We start from the raw sequence: 24,237 nt of genomic DNA on the forward strand, positions 1-24,237 counted from the left end.
TTACAGATTCTCACCTGTTATGTATTGTTGTCTCTAACAACCAACCTCAATTACTGGGGTAGGCTTATGTGATAACCCAAGCAACAGAATAAAGAGGGGATGAGATTGAAAGGCCTCTCAAGCTTTAATCAAGGATGTGACCATTCTAGAGCTGTTGCAATAAAATGCACCCAATTCACTGTAAGTTGATAGGAAGAGCATCCAACCATAGAAACCAAGTTAAAAAAGAAATATGCAAGTGAAACATGGTCTTGACCTGTCTTTGAAAGCAGTAACTCCAAATAAGAATTAACTCCAACCATGACAACTCATACCAATATGGAAAGTGAACATATAATGATTAATATATATAATTATTATCATCATCATCGTTTAACGTCTGCTTTCCATGCTAGCATGGGTTGGACGATTTAACTGAGGACTGGTGAACTTGATAGCTGCACCAGGCTCCAATCTGATCTGGCAGAGTTTCTACAGCTGGATGCCCTTCCTAACGCCAACCACTCCGAGAGTGTAGTGGATGTTTTTACGTGCCACCAACATGAGGGCCAGTCAGGCAGTACTGGCAATGGCCACGCTCAAATGGTGTTTTTTACATGCCACCTGCATAGGAGCCAGTTCTGTGGCACTGGCAACGACCTTGCTCAAATGTTTTTTCAAGTGCCAGTAAGGCAACACTGGTAATGATCATGCTTGAATGGTGCATTTTACGTGCCACTGGCACAGAAGCCAGTTAGCTGCTCTGGCAACAATCACGCTCGGATGGTGCTCTTAATGCTCCACTAGCACGGATGCTAGTCATAGAATTTGATTTCTCTTGCCTCAACAGGTTTTCGCAAGTAGAGTTTAGTGTCCAATGAAGGAAAGGTATGCATAAGTGGGCTGGTTACACCCCTGGCATAGGCCACAAGGTTATGATCTCACTTGGCTTGCGGGGTCTTCTCAAGCACAGCATATTTCCAGTCATAGTTTTATAAAAGGCAAAATTCTGGGTGAATGCAGGTTGATAATTCTGCGAGGAGGCGACAATGAGCACTGTTTCCTTTGAAGCTCTTGATATGGCCCTTCAGGATCTGAGACACATCACTAGGCTCATGGGAGGTGCCACAGTCTTGCTTGCAGGAGACTTTAGACAAACCCTTCCCGTTGTTCCAAAGAGGACAAGAGCTGATGAGGTAAATGCCAGCACAAAGTCATCCTACCTATGGAGCAGTGTGCAAAAGCTGAGATTCACAATCAATATGAGACTACAGCTCAGTGGCAATGATGCAGACAGAAACATTTCAAAGCAACTGTTGGATGTCGGTAATGGCACTTTGGCAAGAATGATGGCCAAGTAAGCTTGCCTTTTGGACATATGGTATCTGATTTAACCCTTGAGTGTTCACATTATTCTACCATAATTAATGCTTTTTTATCCGCATTGTTTTGACCTAATCACGCATTATCTTGTAGGTATGAGATTTTGATGAGGTAGCTGTTAATTTTTAAAACGATATTGTAGGGTTGGTGTGAGAGGCCAGATCTGGCCAGTTTGAGTATAAAACAAGCAGAATACTTTTGGCTGGATATGGCCGGTTTAAATGCTAAAGGGTTAAAGGAACTAATGAATAAGGTGCTTCCTACCCTGAGGAATCAGTCTACAGACCACAACTGGTGGAAAACCTGTACCATTTTAGCTTCAATGAATGTGGCAGTCGATGATTTAAACATCAAACTTCTTGGCAATTGCCAGATGAGCATCACATCTACAATTCCATTTACACTGTATTCAACATCGATGAAGCTGTGAATTATCCAGATGAATTCTTGAATAGTCTAACACCACCCGGCCTCCCATATCATGACTGGGGCACCAGTTATGCTGCTTTGAAACCCCAATCCACCAAAGCTTTGCAATAGTACATGACTTATAAATAAAGATGATGCTAATAGTCTTGGAGACAACAATTTTGACTGGTAAAGCAAGTGGTGAGCCTGTATTCATTCCTAGAATTCCACTTGTTCCCTCAAATATGCCTTTCCTGTACAAGCACCTGCAATTCCTGTTGAAACTGAGCCTTGGGACAGTCTTTGGATGTGGTAGGTCTGAACTTTGCAGAAACATTTTCTCCCATGGCTAACTTCATCTATCAGCTGTGATTATAGATTTGGACTAAGATTTTCAGGAGGTGTGACCTCACATCATAAGGTAAAAATAATGATTTCTAATTTAGATACAAGACTAACAGTTTTGGGAGAAGGGAATTAGCTGACTACATCTGCTCCAGTATTTGACTGCTACTTTACTGACCCTGAAAGGATGAAGGGCAAAGCTGACTTCGGCATGATTTGAACTTAGTGCATAAAGAGCTGGAACAAATATCACAAGGCATTTTTCCTATGCTCTAATGATTCTACCAGCTCATTGCCTAATTAACATTTTTCTATAAATTCAAATACAAGAATAATTCATTGATTTGTTTTGTTTTTTGTATTTTTCAATAACACACCAGCAACGATAATTTTAAACAAATGAAGGAAATTTTTGGCCAGTGTTTAACGACCATAATTTACAGTAATCTTTATATTATGGAACAGCAAATTCATGAAATAAACTATTACACAACATATTATTTACAAAAAGTCATTACAATCTAACCAAATGTTCCACTTCCACAATGCTCATGTGCCATTGTACCAGCTCTACTCAGATGCTTTTAAGTGCAGTTACTACATACACAAATAGTACCAATTAGTTGCATGGCCCTTCTCTGGATTGCATCCAAAGTGGGGCCACTGACTAATTGATATCAATCACTTATGAACATACTCCAGCCTTTGGTCTCGTCTGTCTTTTCTATCACTGCTATAATGGCCTCTGTTCTTCAGAGACGACTGGTCATTCTCCCACCATTCAGATCCCTTCCCCAACTCATCTTTCCACCTCTCATCATTCTTGGTGTGTCCAATCCCTTGATTCCTCAGCACTAACCATTATGCCAGTCCTGTCTTCCTAGAACATCAGCTTTCTGGAATGTTTCGCAGTTCATGTCATTCTTGCAAAAGTAAAGTTCTATGGAGACAATATTAAATGCTATTGTAAAGAAGGAACTGGGTAGAACAGACATTTTTTCACAGCTAAAAGGATTTGTCAAAGAAGACTGACCGAGCAAGTGAAAAGGTAAAAGTAAAAAAAAAAAAATTCTTCTGCAATCGCAAGACGGACTATAGCAGAGGGGAGAGAGCATAGCCGGAGGAAAATAATGAGGAATGGAAGAAAGTGAAACATGCACGCTATATTCTCAAAATTTAGCTGGTCATAGACATACGTTTGAAAGTAAGACGGATTGGACATGGTGGGAATGTCTTTAAATAGGTTACTTCTGACGTAGGGCTAAAAACAAATAGTAATTATATAGCACTCTCTATTGATTGAGGATATGAGTACTCTGACGATCAATGTCACTTCCGTCAGGTCTTCTTCACACGTTTTCTAATTTTAAAAACATTGTTGATATAATATTCCTGTACCTTTAATTACATTCTCCCAGTAATAGCTAATTAATTGACTTCGGTAAGTCCAAAGACTGTTCATTTACTAGAATATAATTTAGACAGTCTATAGGATGTAGTTTAAAGATTTGGTGAATGTATCAACATCCACAACTGCAAGTCTGACTACATTATTTCATCTACGTGCATTGTTAAATATTCTTTGATCGAACATCTCATATTTACCCTTCTACTTCACGCTATACTTACTGCTTGCCAGAACCTATTCTGCGTAGAAAAGGTTAACAGACAAAATCGTTTATAAAATACAAATTAAGTTAAATAAATATTTATTCAGTTCGAAAGATAAAGTAATGTGTTTATTCATTCATTTCAAAAGGTGCCAGTTAGAAATACGCCTAAATAAATTGGTATAAAATATAGTTCAATAAATGCCCATTCAGTTTTAAGGATAAATGTTATTTATTCAGTGTAAAATATGCTAATTAGAAATATGGTTACTTGAACATCCAAATATCATTTTCATATAATTGATATCTCATAAATTTATCTAAGTGACTTGGGTCTTAACAGAATTTTGAGGTTACAAGTAAACGAATCACTAAAATCCCGAGCGTGACGGAATGTCAAATAAAAATTAAAGTAATGGTAGATTACTACCAAAGAAAGTTATATAAAATGCTGGATTAGAAAGAAAGATAGTGCTAGTTACTTAATTTATTAAGGTAGTTATAAATGAAAACTTGTTAGTATACAATATCCAACAAATCTAAATCGTTGAACGTTTCAATAATTCGTTTTTGGATTTGGTTTGCAAGATTATGAGTTCGTGTGTTGAAGCATATTCTGTTGTCTGGGGAGAGTAATTTTCTTTTAAACATAAGGCTGCTACCTTGTGCCTAAGTTAGATAACGCATTTATATTGCGAATTTTATTTTACGCTTTTCCAGATGATTATCTATGCAGCTTTTATCATGTTATTTCAGGCTATATATTTTTACTGCTCCAAAACATGAAAAAGGTGCATTTCAATTTTGTTTAGATAGCATTCAGCATGAATGAAAATCAGAATTTGGAAGTGAAAGTAACTCGGCAAGAAGTGAAAAGAAAGTGATTATTACTTGATTTATGTGTATGAAGATAAAGACTGAATTATTTATTATGAAATGAAAATAATTAGGATCCGTGACAATATGTAAATTTATCTCAGTGTGATTTATTACCAATACTAAAATATGAAGACAAAAATGATCATAATCGAAAATTAATTTGTAGAAGGTTAAACGTTTCAATATAAATTTAAAAAATTTGCATAAATGTTAATGGTACAACTTCAGAACAGTCATATTGAGTTTTCTTATACTTGTTTTATAATTCTATTACTGAGATATGTTATAATGTAGTCGACCGAAGCTTTGTGATTGAATTCGGTAGGTGGAAGTTACTGCCGTGTGTGTATGTGTGCGTATAGCTGCTCAGTGCCTCTCCGAAAGAGAGAGAGAGAGGGAATGTAAATGTGTAACTTTATGTTGCTTAGATCAGGTTTAAGATATAATTTTAGGGTCTTCTAGTAACGTCCTGTAGAGCTTGATATAGTGACTTGCAGTTTCCTCTGAAGTACCTCTTGTCCTTATCATTCAATTCTGTCACACCTCTTGTATCAGAGTGTCTTTGCAAATGTGTTCTGACTCTTTTTGGCTATTCTGTCTTCAATAATCTTCATGCTAATGCTTAATTGTTCCTTATGCTGTATGTTATTTTTTTTTTATTACAGATTATTAAATGGCTGAGACAATTCACAGAACATTATCAACATATCAACTTTGGAAAACTAAAAATACCTTCATTGAGCTTGTGTCTGCTTGTTTATACAACTTTTGGCTGATGAATGGGAAATATTTCCTTGGAATTGAGAATATTTCCTAGAATTTCTACAAATGATTACTGAAAGATTTTCTTTCTGTATATATTAAACTCAGAACATTTAAAATAAAGTTTCCATTGTCTTATGTGCAGGGACTTTGATATCTAAATGTATCTTGTTAACAGCTGCTAGCTTAATGGTCCTTTAGTTGCATAATTTGATGCTCTTTCTTAAGAGCCAAAACATTGTCAGGCTTTAACAAAAGCCAAATTACACTTAAAGTGTAGATTAAAAGAGAAAAATATGAATGCAAAAGCAGAGCCTGAAAATATTGATTCATCTAATCAGACACAGGAAAATACAGAAGAGAAGTCACACCTTTGTGATATGTGTGGAAAATTATTCACTACAAGCAAATTATTATCTTCCCATAAATGTATTCACACACGCAGAAAACTGCACCACAGCAGTATTTCTGATAAAACATTTTCAGATAATAGCACATTAATTTCCAATAAGCATTGTCACACAGAAGAAACATCATACCATTGTGATATTTGTAGTAAAAATTTCACTCAGAAAGGTAGTTTCTCTCGACACAAGCGTATTCACACAGGCGAAAGACCATACCACTGTGATAAGTGTGATAAATCATTTTCCAGAAATGGTCATTTGTCTTCCCACAAACACATTCACACAGGAGAAAAACCATACCACTGTGATATCTGTGATAAAGCATTCTCTAGAAGCGATAATTTAACTCAACACAAACGTGTTCACACAGGAGAGAAAGCATATTGCTGTGATATCTGTGGTAAAGCATTTGCTGGGAGTGCTGATTTGTCTGTCCACAAACGTATTCACACAGGAGAAAGACCTTACCACTGTGATATATGTGGTGAAACTTTTATTAGAAATCGTAATTTAACTTACCACAAACATAGCCACACAGGAAAGAAACCTTACAAATGTGATACCTGTGAAGAATCATTTTCTACAAGGGGTCAATTATCTGTCCACAAACGTATTCACACAGGTGAAAGACCATACAAGTGTGATATTTGTGGTAAAGCATTCTCTCAAATTGGTCATTCTGTTCGACACAAACGTATCCACACAGGTGAGAAACCATACCAATGCGATATATGTAGTGAAACATTTTCTAGAAGTGATAATTTAACTAAACACAAAGAAATTCACACAGAGGAGAAACCATAGCTATGTGATATCTGCAGTAAAATATTTTCTACAAATAGCAGAATATTTTATAATAAATGAATTTCTCTATTTGTTATAATCAGTGTTTTAATTTTCTTTATTCTATACTGACTGTCTGTCTCTAATCCCATTGCATATTTTAAACAAACCAGATGCTCATAAAATGAGCATATCTTTTTGTTTTTATATTTTGTGTATCACTTATGTAATTTTGGTAACCTCCATCATTTTGACATCCATCTAGCCATGTCTTTCTTTCCATTTGTACTTTTTCATCTAACACTATCCTATACTGACTTAGTTATAGATTATGTTAGCTATTTTCTAGCCTTCTTCTTCAAGCAGGATGTGTAACATGGCCTTTCTTTTGACAGTGTCTTGTAGAAATCCACAAATACAATCAATTCTTTTTGCTTGGAGATTCTGGGCTCCCCTATGATTCTTCTAAGGGCAAGAATCTACTAGTATTGATCTGCCTTTGCAGTAGCTGTTTTGGTTCTGTTAAAGGATGAGATCAATGAGGGGAAATTCTATGAAGGAGCATGGAGTTTTAGATCTTTGAGGTTAGAGGTGAGAGTGTAATTCCTTTGTAGTTCTTAGGCAAGTAAGAATTACCTTTTCCAAAGTTGATTAACAGAAAACGTCAAAAAGACTTAGTTTGTTTCCTTTATAAGTCTCCTCACAGATGTTTGTAGAAGAATAGCCTATTCCAGATGATAACAGGGATTCTCTCTGGATTTAGTGTCTTCATTTTTCTTAACCCTTTTTGTAATTTTTTTTTCAAAGCCTCTTCTATGGTAAATGGGCCAGTCTAGATTTTTAGGTTATCTTTGTGGTTGAAGACAGGAATGTCATTAAGTTTGGAATCTGTTTTACCAATCTGTTTTAAGTATGAATCTGTTTTACCAAGAAGCAATCTGAAATGCTGAAACCAGGTGTTGAGATATTGGTATGAATCATTAAGGAAGTCTTGTTAAATGTCCTCAGATCTATCCAAATTTCAGCATGCTTATTTTCATTGTGGAGGTTGTTGAGTTCTTTAGTTTTGGACTTGACGCATGCTTCTACTGCCTCATGGTACATCTCATCAAGTACAATGTTAGCTGAATTGAAATTTCTTTAATTGTTCCTTGTAGAACTAGAACAATAGCTATGTGATATCTGCAGTAAAATATTTTCTACAAATAACCAAATATTTTATAATAATCTGCTTTCTTCAGATCCATTTTGGTCCTTGTTACTATCTTATTGGAAGCAAAAGTTAGTCTCTTTTTCTCCTTTGGGATAAATTCCAGTGCTATATTTCTGTTATCAGTGATGATATATTTCTGTTATCACATACAGCACTACCATTCAATCCTGTTACAAAAACAATGACGAACTTGTCAAGTACTCCAACGGTAATCTCTTTAAATTTATTATCATCACCTACTACTTTTCCCTTATTGATTTGCTTCATGTGATCTGTGGCTGATATTTTGTTTTTGCATAAACCTATTTTGATTAACTCTGTAGATTTGCTCATGCTGGGTTAAACTAGACAAGTTTCTTTGTAATCTTTCCCCATATCTCTCTTCATTACCATCATTGTGTTTCAAGCCCAGATCTTGTACTCTTATCAGACCTTCCTTCTCAAAACTACAACCTCTTGAATTTTCTCCATACCCAGTTTACCTACAAACATTGACTTAAATATTCCAGCTATAACATCAAGCCCACATCAATCTTACAAGTGAAAGTGGAATGTGTAACTGGCTCTCAAAGATTTGACTGACTATAAATAATAATTTTAGTCCCTAATATGTGATTTAGTTATATAAATAAGATTGCTGAATGCAAGCTTTCGTAACTTTTTGTAGCTTTGAATATATTAGTTGTGTGTATTCATAATTAGAAAGAATAAGATACAAGACTCTTTAGCATGTTTAGTGGTAGTCTTTGTTGTTGAATGATAGTAAGTTATTGTCCCCATGTATGAAAATCTGCTCGAAGTCATTGTTCATGACAGCAGTGTATTTCTGGTATGAGGTATCTAGGTTGTTCCTCAGAAATTCATAACATAGTTCTCTTCTTATTCCTCTCCATTTAAATAGACATCATATTTTACTAACTGGGAGTAATACCTAACAGAATTATCTTTTACCTTCCATACCTTCCTTCTAATTGTTATTTCCTCCCAGGTCTTCTTTGACTTCCACTTCAAATTGTTAAACACTAACATATATTCTCTTTCTCTGGTTAGGGCAAAAGTAATCTCCGCTTCATAACCATCCACATGACATGCAGATGAACTAATGGTTGACTAACTTCTTTAAGTTTGTAGTGTGAATGCTAAAATAATTTGCATTAGAAAAATGCAAGAATTATTTGTGCCATATTTCAAGGAATTATTTGTGCCATATTTATCAGTGTACCATACTTGTCTTTCCTGACATGACTGTTATAATTAACCATCATGAAGATGATATTAATGACATCACTTCTTGTGATAAATTAAGCAGAGATTATGGATACTTTAGTGTTGTAAAACATTTACTTGAAATTCTTTATTATGTGTATAAAGAGATACAGGACAAATTAACTGGCAGAATTGTGAGAGTATCAGATAAAATTCTTGTGGTGTTTCATTCTGAGTTCAAATCCTGCCAATTTTGCCATTTGTCCTCCAGAATCAACAGATGAAGTACCTGTCAAGCATTGGGGTTGATATAATCAACTAAACCCATCTCAAATGTAAAGTGCCTATATTAAAAAGTTAGCGATAATATTATTATGAATTCACACACATCATACACCTATGATATATGTTTAGACGTGTGGTATATGTGATATTTTCTTTCAGATATTGAGCATCACAAACAAATATCTACATTAACCCACAAAATGATATCAAAATAACCATTAAAAAACTCCACTGGATGACAATACTCCAATTGTTAACCCACATTTCTGTATCTTTCACTAAGTATGAGAAAATATTTAGAACCATTACAAATGCAATCTCATTGAAATAAAACCTATAGAATTCAGAGCCAGCACTGCAAGTTACAGTATTTGGTGGTGTGGTCTGGTGCTGATGAAAGAGCAATAACTCTTGAAATATATATATACAACTACAACCTACTTTTTTCTATATTCGATTACATTGTTTTCATAAATGTATTCGTTTATGAAATGTAACTTGAAGTGCTGGCTCAGAAACCTATAGAGATAAACATAAAAGTAAATACACTGCACTGTTAACATAAGGTAAGTCACATATTGACTCGTAAACCTTTAATATACTTGGTAGTACATTATGGTAGCAAAACGAAATTCTGTGTCCTTGGCAGCAATTTATTGTTTATTAAAAATTAAAATCACAGGCTTAACTGTGCTATTATTTTATCTAACTATCTGCTTTCATCATCATCATCGTTTAACATCCGCTTTCCATGCTAGCATGGAATGGATGATTTGACTGAGGTCTGGCGAACCAGATGGCTGTGCCAGGCTCCAATCTGATCTGGCAGAGTTTCTACAGCTGGATGCCCTTCCTAACGCCAACCACTCTGAGAGTGTAGTGGGTGCTTTTATGTGCCACTGGCACAAGGGCCGGTCTGGCAACGGCCACGCTCGAAATGGTGTTTATTACATGCCACCTACATGGGAGTCAGTCTAACGGACTTGGCAACGACCTCGCTTTAATGTTTTTTCATGTGCCACCAGCACAAGTGCCAGTAAGGTGACATTGGTAACTATCACACTCAAATGGTGCTTTTTATGTGCCACCGACACAGAAGCCATACAGCCACTCTGGCAGTGATCCTGCTCAGATGGAGCTGTTAGCACTCCACTGGCATGGGTGCCAGTCATTGAATTTGGTTCAGTTTCGATTACATATGTAACATATAAACTGTTTAATGTACCAAAAGTATGGAAACATTTAATGTGTAGTTATTCTCATCTACTAACACAACTTCTTACCTAATTTTCAAATAAAAGGAGCACTCCATATGTTATGACGACAAGGGTCCCAGGTGATACGATCAACGGAACAGCTTGCTCGTGAAATTAACGTGGAAGTGGCTGAGCAGTCCACAGACAGGTATACCTTTATCGTAGTACTCAGGGAAATTCAGCATGACACAGAGTGTGACAAGGCCGGCATTTTGAAATACAGGTACAACTCATTTTTGCCAGCTGAGTGGACTGGAGTAATGTGAAATAAAGTGTCTTGCTCAAGGACACAACGTGTCACCGTGAATTGAACTCCCGACCTTACGATCATGAGCTGAATGCCCCTAACCACTAAGCCACGCGCCTTCACTAATTCTCAAATATATCACAACGACCAACAAACTAAACACACCTTATAAAAAGACAAGCTAATGATAAAGAGTCTGTTACTGCCAGATGAGAGAACCGAATGCAGTCATGTGTCACATCAGGTACTATCTCCTATCAGCTAAGATAGATGATCAAACCAACCGAATATAAAGAATCTGCAACATTAAGTGAGCTAACTTCTACTAGTATGCTACAAGCTACTGACAATCATTCTTTAATGTCCCCCCTCTCTAAGTCATCGACATAAGCTATCAGAGTAAATGACTAAAACAAACAGAACTTTCTAATGTTATTGTTTTTTTTAACCATTGCATTCTTTTTAAACTTTTAACAGTAAAACGGATAAGGAATTGAAAAGGGACGACTCCTCTTCTCATACATCCTTCATCCCATTTTTGAGGGAAAAGGGATAGTGACCAGCACATTTATCTTATTGTTAAAAGTTAGGAGGACAAATTACATCAATAATAATTTTAAACAAATGAAAAATATTTTCGGATAATGCTCGACAAGCCATTTACAGCAAATCACTGAAATAAACAATTACAGAAGATATTCAGAAATGACAAATAAAATTCGAAATTCTTTCGGTTTACGATCACAAATTGAAAGTAATTCGGACACTTTTTCGATTATTTCTGTGAACCTAATATATTTTCTCTATTTTACCCTACAAATTAAATATTTTCGCTTTCATATATCATACTATATCATAAATATTCGGATATTCATTTTCATCTCATAAGTCGTCTTTCATATGTAATCAGACTTCTTATTATAAATCATTCGCAAATTGCGACAGTTAAATCAAGTTACGTTCATAATTCTCATATCATTCTTTTCTATTCTAAGCACAAGGCTCGAAATTTTGGGGGAGGGGGCCAGTCGATTAGATCGACCCCAGTACGCAATTGGTAATTAATTTATCGACCCCGAAAGGATGAAAGGCGAAGTTGACCTCGGCGACGTTAAAAGTCGGCTGCTTACGAAATTTTTCAGTTTCAATTGCTTCCAGACTGAAACAATATTCAAAATTAATTAAATGCTTTTCAGATATACAATTCATCCACTTCAGTTTTTCTTGGTACGAGATCAAAAGCACTCAATACCTTAACTGTGTGTATAATGGTTAATAGAGGAAAAGAATTTTCGCTGGCCATCAAACACAAGGAAAGTAACTGTTAACTGACGAAGTGAGAGTGGAGTTATTAAACTGACCAGGAAGCTATCTTTGTTCAATGTATCCTTTCTTTTTAAAGACAGTGGGGTGTGAGTTGAGTGACATTTCTTTGTTTATTAGTAGGAGGTCAAGTGATCACATATACTCTGTCGTTATTGTGGGCTTAAAGAAAAATTATAGGATCTTTTCAGGAAAAGATCCAAATTATAAAATGTAAAATGGGTAGTTTTGTTACGAAAAACTGAAATTAAGTTGCGAATCTGGATTAGCAATCAACTCTGATCGTTGGCCTGTTTGTTCAGAAGTCACCGACCAGAGATTAAACAGCGGTAAGAAAGGCGACATCTTATAACCGAAAGTAGGACGAGGTGGACAGAGTTGGAAGGTTTTTAATAAGATCAGTCTAGACATGTATTACAGTATCCAGGAACTTTATAGCACTCTCTATCGTAAGAGGTAATTTTTATCCTTCACGCTCAGTTACAAGGCTTGTAATTTTACATTCATTTGTGCCATTGTATATTAGTAACAACTAATTAACTGTTGTAGCTGAGAAATTAGTCATCAACCTGGATAAAAATAAGAAATAGCCTGCAAGAAGTACTTGAAAATCCTGGTAATCTATCAATATCAAACCTTACTACCTCAATACACCTCTCATTATTTCATATTACAATGTAAGTATCATTAATATATTTTAAGTATGACTTGTAGTAAAATGTTTCTCTTCATATTCATATTTCTACTTCGTTTGTTTCAGTTCTGTTCCCTGTCACATCTTATCCCTTCGTTTTTATTTTTCATCATCTACTTCCTTGCTTAGTTTAAACGCACTAAATCTAGTTTTTAGACAATATTTTATTCTTTTCTTATTCTTCTAAACCCTTTTATTTTTCGTCCATGTTCTCTTCTTTTGCTCTATCTTTCCGTGTCCCCTACTGCGACGTAGTTTGTCACACTCTGTACCGTTTCCTTATTTTCATGTCTATGAGATCAAGTTTCATGAAATGCTTGTATGCTCGACTGCTAAACGTTACATATCAATTCATGGGCAACCTGCGGCCCACGAATGGCACGCCTAACGAAAAATTACCTTGACTTTTTTGTAGTGTGGCCCGCTTCTCGAAAAAAAAAGTTGCCTATACCTGCAATAGATCAACAAATGGTGCTATTTCAGATTCGCACCACAAGGCGAGCTTATACTGTTCTCACACAAGAGCCGTCACTTCAGATTATTCCGTCAAATGTAATATTTATTTATTCACATTGTTTTCAATCAATTGTGCATTATCTTGTGTATTCGAGATTTCGGTGATGTGATTGTTTATTTTTAGAACAACATTGTAAAGTAAGTGTGAGAGGCCAGTCCTGGTCAGTTTGAACATAAATCAGGTAGAATATTTCGGTTGGGTATGTCTTGGCTTAAATACTGAAAGGTTGCTCTTTAGCATTGCCGAATCCTCTTGCAACAGAATTCATAACACATACACACCATTATTACCCCGATTTCTCTCCCTCTCTCCAGAATTCATAACACATACACACCATGATAACCCGATTTTTTTTAATACACACGTGTGCTGCTGAAGCATATGTGTGTTGCTATTATTTCTAGAATGATGAGCGAAGAACACAGATAAACGTATATATGTATGCAGTACCAACGGCTAGCACACAAGCATCCAACAACTATTACCATGGTACTTTGTATATACATTGGATTCTGTATATATTTATACTATTGTATATATTCTGTATATATTTATACATATGTATTATAAATTTTATCGCCCAACATACTGACGTCCTTTGGGTATGAATAGTTAGTTCAGAGTGACTTCGCCGATGCTACGAATCTAAAAGAGCGCCCGACAATTTACCAAAATAAACAGTAAGAAAATGGGGGGGGGGCATAAAAAAACGATAGGGATAAAATAACAAGAAGTCAGTAACAAAATAGAGGCACACACATTCCATCGACCAAGAGAGACTTGTGCTCTGTTGAAAAAATTTGAGACTATCCAAACCCAAGCATTACATTGAGGTATTAATTATCCCATGACACGACTTTAGAACATCCTCTATTTTGAGTTTTAAAAAAGATATTTCAATAGAAAAAATATTTTTGTATTCTAATAGATATTCTACGATCAGTGTCGTTTAGTAGAATTTTAAATAAGATTAATCCCAATGAAGTATTCGGATTATGTTGGCTTTTCGTGAGCAGATGAAGTTGGTAGTTCATGTTGAATCCCCGTAAGGGCTGAAACTAGTAATAACGATCTTCACTTTTTGTACACCAGAATCAGAAAGACATTATTATGTCTGTGTTAAAGGGATTATTTTTATAAAAGCTTGTCTTATTTTATTAGTGAAAAGCTTCATAGTAGTCTCTAACTACTGCAGTATATTCCTTCATCCATGTTCTTTTGACTCAGTAGAAAAAGGTAAATTTTGGTAATACCGGTAGAAAATACTTTTGTTTTTCTTGCATTCTGGATTGCACTTAACCATTTATTTGCATGACATCGAGGAAGTCAGACGGCTAAAGATTGAGCTAAGTGAAATAATCTATATAGCATTTCAGTGTAGATACGTATTTTTTCCTTAAGTAAGGTGGTAAATATAATTTTAGGATATTGTTGTAATGTTCTGTCGAGCTTGACATCGTTTCCAGCCTTCATTAGATCCATAGTTCTAATCCATTCCGCATATATATCATATTTTACCGCATATATATCATAATGCTATTTATCTGTAAATATGTTCAGAGTCTACCTGGCTATTGTTTCAGTACAAATGGTCGAATCTTTTCTCTCTTATAATTTTTTATGTTAACACTTCTTTCTCTCGTTTGTCATATTGTTGTCTTTCGTTGCAGGTTATCACTTGATATTGAAATTAAAATATTTCACTAATGATTATCAACATATTTACCAACTTCTGAAGACTAAAAGTAACCTTATGAAGCTGATGTCTGCGTGTTTTTACAACTTTTGGTTAAATTGAAGTGAATTTTTTCTTGGCCTTGATATTACTTGCAAAATTCCTACACTGGTGTTTGCTTGAAAATTTTCTTTATAAATGAAATCTGAAGAATTACCATGAAATTTTATCTGTATTATCTATAAGGACTTGAACTTTGATATCTGGATATAACTCATTCATTGGAGCTATTTTAACAATCCTTCAGTTGCTGGTTATTATTTACAAAATTATTTCCTAATAATTCAAAGTAGAGTCTACTTTAATTTGAAGTATTAGGATAGAATGATATCTCTTTCTTAAGAACCAAGACATCATTAGACTTTAACTGTGATAACACGCAGAGAAAATATAGATTAAAAGAGAAGTTATGGATGAGGAAGCAAAGATTGGGAATATTGAATCAGACACTGAAAATATTGAATCAGACACCGAGAATATTGAATCAGATACTGAGAATATTGAATCAGATACTGAGAATATTGAATCAGACACCGAGAATATTGAAGCAGACACCAAAAATATTGAATCAGATATTGAGGATGTCGAATCAGATACTGAGAATATTGAATCAGACACCGAGAATATTGAATCGGATACTGAGAATATTGAATCAGACACCAAAAATATTGAAGCAGACACCAAGAATATCAAATCAGACACTGAAAATATTGAATCAGACACCGAGAATATTGAATCAGATACTGAGAATATTGAATCAGATACTGAGAATATTGAATCAGACACCGAGAATATTGAAGCAGACACCAAAAATATTGAATCAGATATTGAGGATGTCGAATCAGATACTGAGAATATTGAATCAGACACCGAGAATATTGAATCAGATACTGAGAATATTGAATCAGACACCAAAAATATTGAAGCAGACACCAAGAATATCAAATCAGACACTGAAAATATTGAAGCAGACACCAAGAATATCAAAGCAAAGACTGAAAATATAGAAACAAACCCTGAGAATATTGAAGTAAAAACTGAGAATATTGAAGTAAAGACTGAGAATATTGATTCATTTAATCAGACAGGAAAAAATACAGAAGTGAAATCACATAAATGTGAAGTATGTGGAAAGTTATTTACTACAAGCAATTTATTATCTTCCCATAAATGTCAAGGTAAAACTATACACCACTGTTATATCTGTGGTAAAATTTTCTCTCAACATAGTCATTTGTCTCGACATGTGCGTATCCATACAGGAGAAAGACCATACCATTGCGATATCTGTGGTAAATCATTCTCAGATAGTAGTACTTTACACACCCACAAACGTATTCACACAGGAGAGAAACGATACCACTGTGAATTCTGTGGTAAAAGCTTTTCTGGAAATACTGGTTTGTCTTCTCATAGACGTACACATACAGGAGAAAGACCATACAAATGTGATGTCTGTGATAAGGCATTTTTTACAAGGGCTTATTTGACTCGACATACACGTATTCACACAGGAGCAAAACCATACTTTTGTGAATTTTGTGGTAAATCATTTGCAGATAGAAACACGGTAATTTCCCACAAGCGTATCCATACCCAGGAGAAACCATTCCCCTGCGACGTTTGTGGTAAAACATTCTCTGAAAGTAGTAATTTGTCTTGTCACAAACGTATTCACACAGGAGAAAGACCGTATCAATGTGATATCTGTGATAAAGCATTTTTTACTAAAAGTCATTTGGCAGGTCACATTCGTATTCATAAAGGAGAACGTCCATACCAATGTGATATCTGTGATAAGGCATTTTCTCAAACTTCTCATTTATCTCGACACAAACGTATTCATACAAGAGGGAAACTGTTTCCCTGTGATATTTGTAGTGAAGCATTTTCTACAAATGAGCATTTAATTCAACATCAACATATTCACATGGGAATGAATATATAGCCGTGTGGTAATAGATTTTATCCAAATACCAATATATTTTATAAATGAATTTGTTTTTATTATATTTCACCACACTACTATCAATGTTTTACTGTTTTATTCGCTGCCAATATTTTATTGGAAATTCCACCGTATCTTTTATATGCACTGAATACTTGATCAGCTGAACATTTCATATATCCATTACTGCTAAACATTCCTGTCCAGTATCTGAGGTAAAAATTCTCTCCCTGTTGACCAGAATACACCTACATTTTTCATGTCTTCTATATTTTTTTTGTATGTGTACATGGAGCAGAAGCATTGTCCTACATGTGATCAGTACTCTGAGCTTTGTAAAGGGTCTACTACAGACTAGAACTGAAATATTTATTGACACTAAAGGTTTTGGAGGTGGAATTACCATGAGTGTTTCCTCAGAAATTTTGAGTCCTCTCATTTGTAGCAACTTTGAGGGTTTTAGGTGTGTTTTATTCTTGATTAGATATGAAAAGTACTACTATTTCTTTGATATGCATAGTGACTGTACTTTTGTCCCATTGAATGTACTGTGCTATGTTCCCATTGAAAATCTTCTCAAGGTCTATGATAAGGGCAAAAAATCAGTCTTTACTTCATATCCATATGACAAGTATGTCACCAGGTGACTGGCTAACTTTCTGAAAATTGTGTTGTAAATGGTAAGCTTTTTTCATTAGAGGAATACAGGAAATTTTTATTTTTTTTATCATACTCAGAACCTGCATCCTCATCAATGTGTCATCCTACTAGTGTTGTTACCTGACATAACCGTTGAAATTATCCTCTATGAAGATGATGTCAATGATATCAGTTTTCATCTAGCTTGGACAAAAGTTTCACTGAACTTATCCTTCTACTTGTCTATTAATCCTATTGGTGAGACTTGAGCACAAATCATAGATGTTTTGATGTTGTAAAATATATATTTGAAATACTTATGTTATCATATATAAATATATACAGGAAAGAAATTATATCAATGATAATATATATGATCATACAAATATTCACAAGTTATACTCGTTTGTTGGTATCCTGTGATATGTATGATAATACTTTCCATCCTGATTTGAGCAACATAAAGAAATCTCCAAATTACAACAAACTAATATTTAAGCAAGCTATAAGAAAACACCTGCTGGATGACAATGTACCTTCTAGAACATTCCAATAGTTAACCCATGCTATTTGTGTAACTGTTACTATATATGAGAAAATGCATAGAACCATAAAAGATACAATCTCATTAAAATAAAATTTTGAAATATTAATTTGTGTTGTTTGTTTGTGAAGTATATCCAGATGCAGTCCGTAATAAAAGATTTATTAAAACAGTACATTTGTACAGTGATTGTGATTGTTCAGTTTGCACCTAGATTTTACTGAAGAAACTTATATGTTAATATACAAAGAGCTGTTATTAATATCATTGAGAAACTCTCATTATGCATGCATAATAATTATACAAAGCTTATGTTAACATACTCAGAAATTATAAATTTATTATTCACTGAAGGAAACCCAGGAAAACATGGGATAAAGTGACGAGGACTGATCTCAGGACATTGGGCCTCACAGAGGAAATGACAGTGGGCTAAGATGTCTTGCAATATGAGGTTCTTGAAAAACCTGCCCATGTCAATGAAACAGTTCTAGAAGCACTGTGTTCCACTCACATGCAACAATAAAACTTTTCACACACCAAATTAATTTTTTCCTCATGTCTCTTTCATGCACTATGCTTATCTCTCTCCCCAATCCTGTCCTCACTGCTTTGCCCACTGTATATTTGCTATCTCATAGTCCCCCCTTCCCTACTCAGCACTTTTTTGACAATACCCTGCCACTTATAACCTCCATACCTTCAGGGTATGCCCTGGTATTTTTCACCATCTATTTCTCTCTTCCTCTACCATCCCATTTATGTTCTAATCCCTATTCCTTGTGAGTATGCCCAGGCACTTTGCCACCATCTCTCTCCTGCACTCTTGCTGTCATCCATTCTTTCTCTTTCCCTCTGGCTGGGTAACTATATATCTCCTTTACAGCAGCATACTTTTTTCTGTCCTCATTCTTGATCATTCTCTCTCTCTCTGGCTGGGTAACTATGTACCTTCTCTACAGCAAGACACTTGTTTCTGTCACACTCTAACTTAAACCTCTCATCATCCGACACAGGATCACCTCCTCCAATGCCCCTCCCCTCTCAAAGGATATTCATCCTGCAAGTTACTTGGTGACCCTGCCAGTGGGGTGCAATGTGAAAAGCATCCAGTTTACACTATAAAGTAGTTGGTGTTAGGAAGGGCATCCAGCTGTAAAAGCCATGTCAAAGCACCTCACCTGTGCTGGTGCCACATAAAAAGCACTGGGTCCATTCTGGGGGGTGGTTGGTGTTAGGAAGAGCATCCAGCCATAAAAACCATGTCAAACCAGACACCTGACCAGCTCTTGTGAAACCATCCAACCCATGCCAACATGGAGGGCAGATGTTATACAAACGATGATAATGATTCAATACATTAATAGTGTTTAAGTGTACTTATTTTTCAAATTGATCTATGCTAATGACCTTATGTTACTCTTCAGTATTTTGTGATTTCAGCAAAAGTGAATGTAAATGAACAACGTGCACACTGTAGTACTTCTGAAATGTGTTTAGATATTTGGATGACTTTGCTGACAAGCACTCAAGCAATTTACATACTTTTACCTGAGATGCATTGAGTTCAATGCCTAGACAGCGTTGAACAACAATCCAGTTTCATTAGAGTGATATTGTTCACTTATAAAGTTGAGAGTATTGTTGGTTCTGAAGGCTGGATTAACCTTTTAAATTTAACTAAATGGATAAAATGCATAGTCAGGCTGCTTCACAATATCTTAATAGAATGACCCTTAGTCATTTTTTGTAATAATTGTATGTTATCAAGAAGAAACTAAATTTGCATTTGTCCAAACTTCCATATACTTCCTTATGATTTCAAAATTTTTTACCATCAAGAATAGATAAAGGCTTGTAACATCTAGTACTTAGAACTCATCTAAGATGCTGAGAAAAATTTAGAAACATTTACCATAGACGAACGAACAGTAGAACCACATGCTCAAGAAGAAAAGATTGTCAGCATTGCAATGAAAAAAGAAATACGCAGCTGCCTTCTGTTATAGTTGACTACTTCCTCTCTATCTGCATAAACATCAAGTTTGTAACTAATTGGAAATTACTTTGAATGTAGTAATTTTTTAATCAGGTTGCACCTAATTGTAATATTCTTTCAAATCCTGATTTAATTCAGAAAGTCTTCAACTTGAAATTGGTAAAGACCAACATACACTTCTCTCAGCCTCTGGTAATGACAAATAATCTTTAATTCTTATGACATGTTTGTTATTAATTGATTGGCTAGCTTTCTAAAGTTTGTGTTGCAAATAGATCATTTACACTGAGAAATACAAGTTTTATTTTTTATTTCTTTCTTTTGTGTTCAAACCCTCCATATTCACATGTTTTGCATTCTGGTGTCACCTGACATGGCCATTGAAACTACCCACTATGAAAATGATATCAGTTTTTCATGTAACTAACAATGGCTTCATTAAACTTATTATTTTACTTGTCTAATATTCCTACTTGTAGCAATTGAGCACAAATTGTAGATGCTTCACTGTTGTAAAAGAGGTATTTGAAATACTTCTTTTTTATGCTAGCATAAATATCATCATTTTAATCATTGTCATCATTTAACATCCTTCTTCCATACAAATCCCCCCAGGTAGATGGCCCTGCTCAAGCTGTAGGAAAGGCGTAGGTAGAAACTCCATAAGATGTAACCAGTGTAAGCTATGGACACATAAGAGGTGCAGCAATATCAGAGAAAGGTTAACAGGGAAACCAGTTTTTGTGTGTGTAAAGTGCACAGATACAATTAACAAAAAATGTTCAGAAAATAGACTCTATCAAATGCCAGGGGTAAAAACTAGAAGTAGTTGATAGCTTCTGTTACCTAGGTGACCAAGTCAGTAGCGGGGGTGGAGGCTCTGAGAGGTTGTCATGAACAGAACAAAAAACATGAAAAATATTTTATAACAGACTTCATCAATTGCCAGCAGGGTAAGCTAGAGGTAAAAGATAGCTTCCGTTATCTAGGTGACCAAGTCATTTGCAGAGATGGATGCTGTCAGAATAAGAATAGGTTGGGCAAAGTTCAGAGAGCTCCTTCCTCTGTTGGTAACAAAGGGCCTCTCCCTCAGAGTGAAAGGCAAATTGTATGATGCCCTTGTGCAAATAGTCATGCTACATAGCAGTGAAACATGGGTTGTGACTGCAGAGAAATGCATAGGCTTGAAAGAAATAAAGCTAGTATGCTTTGCTGGATGTGCAATGTCAGTGTGCATGTACAAAGTGTAAATGTCTTGAAAGAAAAGTCGGGCATAAGAGGCATCAGATGTGGTGTGCAAGAGAGACAACTGTGAAAAAGTGTTGGTCTCTACCAGTGGAAGAGGGAGACCTGGGATGAAGTGGTGAAGCATGATCTTCAAATGCTGGGCCTCACAGAGGCAATGACTAGTGAGTGTAACCATTGACGATATGCTGTGCTTGAGAAGACTGCCAAGCCAAGTGAAATCATTGTTTTGGCAGTTAGTGTCATGTAACTAGGATCCATGCTGGTGGCTCGTGAAAAGCACCTCTTGAGTGTTGGGCTTCACAGAGGCAATGTGGCTGATGCTGGTGTTGCATAACTAGCACCTGTGCCAGTGGCATGTAAAAAGCATCTTTTGAGCGCTGGGCCTCATGGAGGCAGTGACAAATGACCAAGACTTTTGACAATATGCTGTGGTTGAGAAGAACCATCAAGCCAAGTGAAATTGTAGTTGTGGCAGATACTGGTGTCATGCAACTGACACCTTAATAACGGTCATCTTCATTGTAATTTCCCTTTATTTAATGGTCATTTTCATAGCATTTTTGTTTGTCTTAATAATTGATGAGATGCCGGAGCAGACTTCTGCCCCGACATCCGAAACTCTTGAGTTTTATTATGATACTTGACTAATTGTTACATATTATAGATGAATTCCTTTATTTACATAATATCAAGGTCTCATTCATTCTTTTGTTATCATATTATTATTAATATATATATATATATATATATATATATCAATTTAAAATAATAAGGGTGAAAAATTGAATATTAGCTTGATTAATATCAATTTAAAACCAGTGGTCAAGCATATTTAATATCAATTTAAAACTTCAGATTATATATATATACACACACATACTAGCTGATTAATCCATCAGTGCCAGGTAATTTTCTCAACAGAATGCTTTGGCAGACTTTTGGAACAGCACACCCACTTACATTGGATTTTCTGTCTTGACAGGAGTTTTTCAATTTTTTTCCCCCCACACTTTTGCAAATGATGGGTGGTGAGGAAGCTTTTTATGAAAAAAGTTTTGAAAATTTATGAATTTTTTCACCTCCACCCCCACTCAGTACCATCTTTGGCTAATATTAAAATTTTTTTTTACACTATGCACTTAAAATGATGGGAGAAGCCTTGAAGGTTGCTCAAGAGTAAGCTAATGATAACCTGATTTTTTGTATCATATACTTCTTTCATGAATACCAAGATACTTTTGATGTTTATTGAAGAGTTATGAATGGTATTGGACTACCTCTTAGGGCTTAGTATATATGGAAAGCTTCTTCAAATGTTGGTAAAGTGTTCAATGGAAGTGACAGATTTATTTTCATGGAAGATCAGTGAGAAATCTATTAACATTGTAAGAACATTTCACCATAAAGCTTACTACATATAATGAAGTCTTCTTGTTTGTCTATTATCATCATCATCATTTAATGTCTGTTTAACATGCTCTGGAACTTCTGGAGCTCTCACAGCCTTATTTGACCCTCACAATTTGGATTTATCCTTAACACCACCTGCTGTATCTAACTTATCAAGTTTCTTGGTGACACCCAAATTACTGATGGCAGCTCATGGGTGGATGTTATCTATCTTGACTTTACTAAAGCCTTCAATTCTTTACCACATGAGCGACTCATAACTCTCTGCATTGGGAGTGAAAGATTATCTTTATAACTGGTTGAAGTCCTTTATTCTTGGTCGAAAAGAAGTAGTCACAGTTCTAGGACATCATTCTTCACCCTATGAGATCTGTGTAAAATTGGGATCTGTTCTTGGGCCCTTACTGTTGGTTGCACATATTGATGCCAACTTGAAGAATGTTACAGTGTTGAAATATGCAGATGATATTAAGCTGTACCTTGAGATAACAATAACAGATCATATATGCTATAGATCTTCCCTGTAATCAAACCTGGATACAATGCAGCAATGGATTGTGTCACCATGCACTTTAGAAAGAAAGACCCAGCTTTTACACACTCCCTCAACTACACCACTCTTAAGAAGTCTGTTAGTGAATGTGACCTGAGTATTATTGTAAGCTGTGACCTGCATTGGACAAGCCACATCTCTAAGATTGGGAGAAGGTTGAGGGTGTCTTAGCATTACTCAGTAAGACCTATGTCAACTGCTTTCCATTTATTTATTTAAAGCTGTATATGACTATGGTACATCCACATTTAGAATTTGCATCACCAGTCTGGAACCCTTATCTTGCTCAGCATATCAATCTCCTGGAAACTATTCAGAAATGTGCAACCAAGCGAATACCTGCCATCAAGCATCTACCATACTCTGAATATCTTGCTCCAACAGACTTGGTAGACACCTACAAGATTATCCAGCATCTTTCCAACAACAACCTTGAGCACACTTTTGTTTTCTATATGTCTAACCCGTGTGGACATGCTTACAAAATCAAAGAACAACACAGCACTTTTGGAAACATTTTTTCATCATTATCATCAACAACAAGCAATCTATTTGAGATCCCAGTATTTTTATTATCATTATTTTTTTTTCACTGCCTGCCAAAATACTTTTTGGTTGCTTTTATGTCTTTGAATACAGTATTGAATCCCTACTTGCACAGGAAGCAATTCACTTCTTATCTCATTGAGATTTTATACTTGCTGTTACTAAGTAGCACTGTGATGTTTGCTATGTTGATCTTTAAATCTTTCAAGCTTAGAATATTTTCTGCTGTTAACAACCAGGTCATTACACAGTTAACCTGTGATCTGGTAAGCAGACTTCTGATAAGACATACATCTATGACTATACCATGCCATCTCC

General features: G+C 35.4%; 2 protein-coding genes across 8 annotated transcripts; both read left to right on the forward strand.

Annotated features, from left to right (window-relative positions):
• The first annotated feature begins 2,598 nt into the window (after positions 1 to 2,598).
• Positions 2,599 to 10,015, forward strand: LOC115214164 (zinc finger protein 239-like). Of its 4 annotated transcripts, XM_036500911.1 has the most exons (3): positions 2,599 to 3,556; positions 5,270 to 6,589; positions 9,979 to 10,015. In XM_036500911.1, exon 2 carries the CDS (start codon positions 5,663 to 5,665, stop codon positions 6,575 to 6,577), a length of 915 nt encoding a protein of 304 aa, XP_036356804.1. In that variant the 5' UTR covers positions 2,599 to 3,556; positions 5,270 to 5,662; the 3' UTR covers positions 6,578 to 6,589; positions 9,979 to 10,015. The 4 variants fall into 4 exon arrangements, with proteins under 4 accessions (XP_036356804.1, XP_036356808.1, XP_029639108.1 ...); XM_036500915.1 differs by lacking the exon at positions 9,979 to 10,015 and having other exon boundaries at positions 2,599 to 4,220; positions 5,270 to 6,612; XM_029783248.2 differs by lacking the exon at positions 9,979 to 10,015 and having other exon boundaries at positions 5,270 to 6,612.
• A 1,923-nt stretch (positions 10,016 to 11,938) lies between these two features.
• LOC115210433 (zinc finger protein 664-like) lies at positions 11,939 to 18,276 on the forward strand. Of its 4 annotated transcripts, none has more exons than XM_036500872.1 (3): positions 11,940 to 12,763; positions 14,968 to 15,676; positions 15,740 to 18,276. In XM_036500872.1, the coding sequence occupies exons 2-3, from the start codon at positions 15,442 to 15,444 to the stop codon at positions 16,978 to 16,980; spliced, it is 1,476 nt and encodes a 491-aa protein (XP_036356765.1). In that variant the 5' UTR covers positions 11,940 to 12,763; positions 14,968 to 15,441; the 3' UTR covers positions 16,981 to 18,276. The 4 variants fall into 4 exon arrangements, with proteins under 4 accessions (XP_036356754.1, XP_036356765.1, XP_029634926.2 ...); XM_029779066.2 differs by having other exon boundaries at positions 11,941 to 12,763; positions 14,968 to 15,662; positions 15,726 to 18,276; XM_036500876.1 differs by having other exon boundaries at positions 11,941 to 12,763; positions 14,968 to 15,655.
• The last annotated feature ends 5,961 nt before the right edge of the window (positions 18,277 to 24,237 follow it).

This window comes from Octopus sinensis, linkage group LG1, assembly GCF_006345805.1.
Source record: "Octopus sinensis linkage group LG1, ASM634580v1, whole genome shotgun sequence".
Taxonomy (NCBI): Eukaryota; Metazoa; Mollusca; class Cephalopoda; order Octopoda; family Octopodidae; genus Octopus; species Octopus sinensis.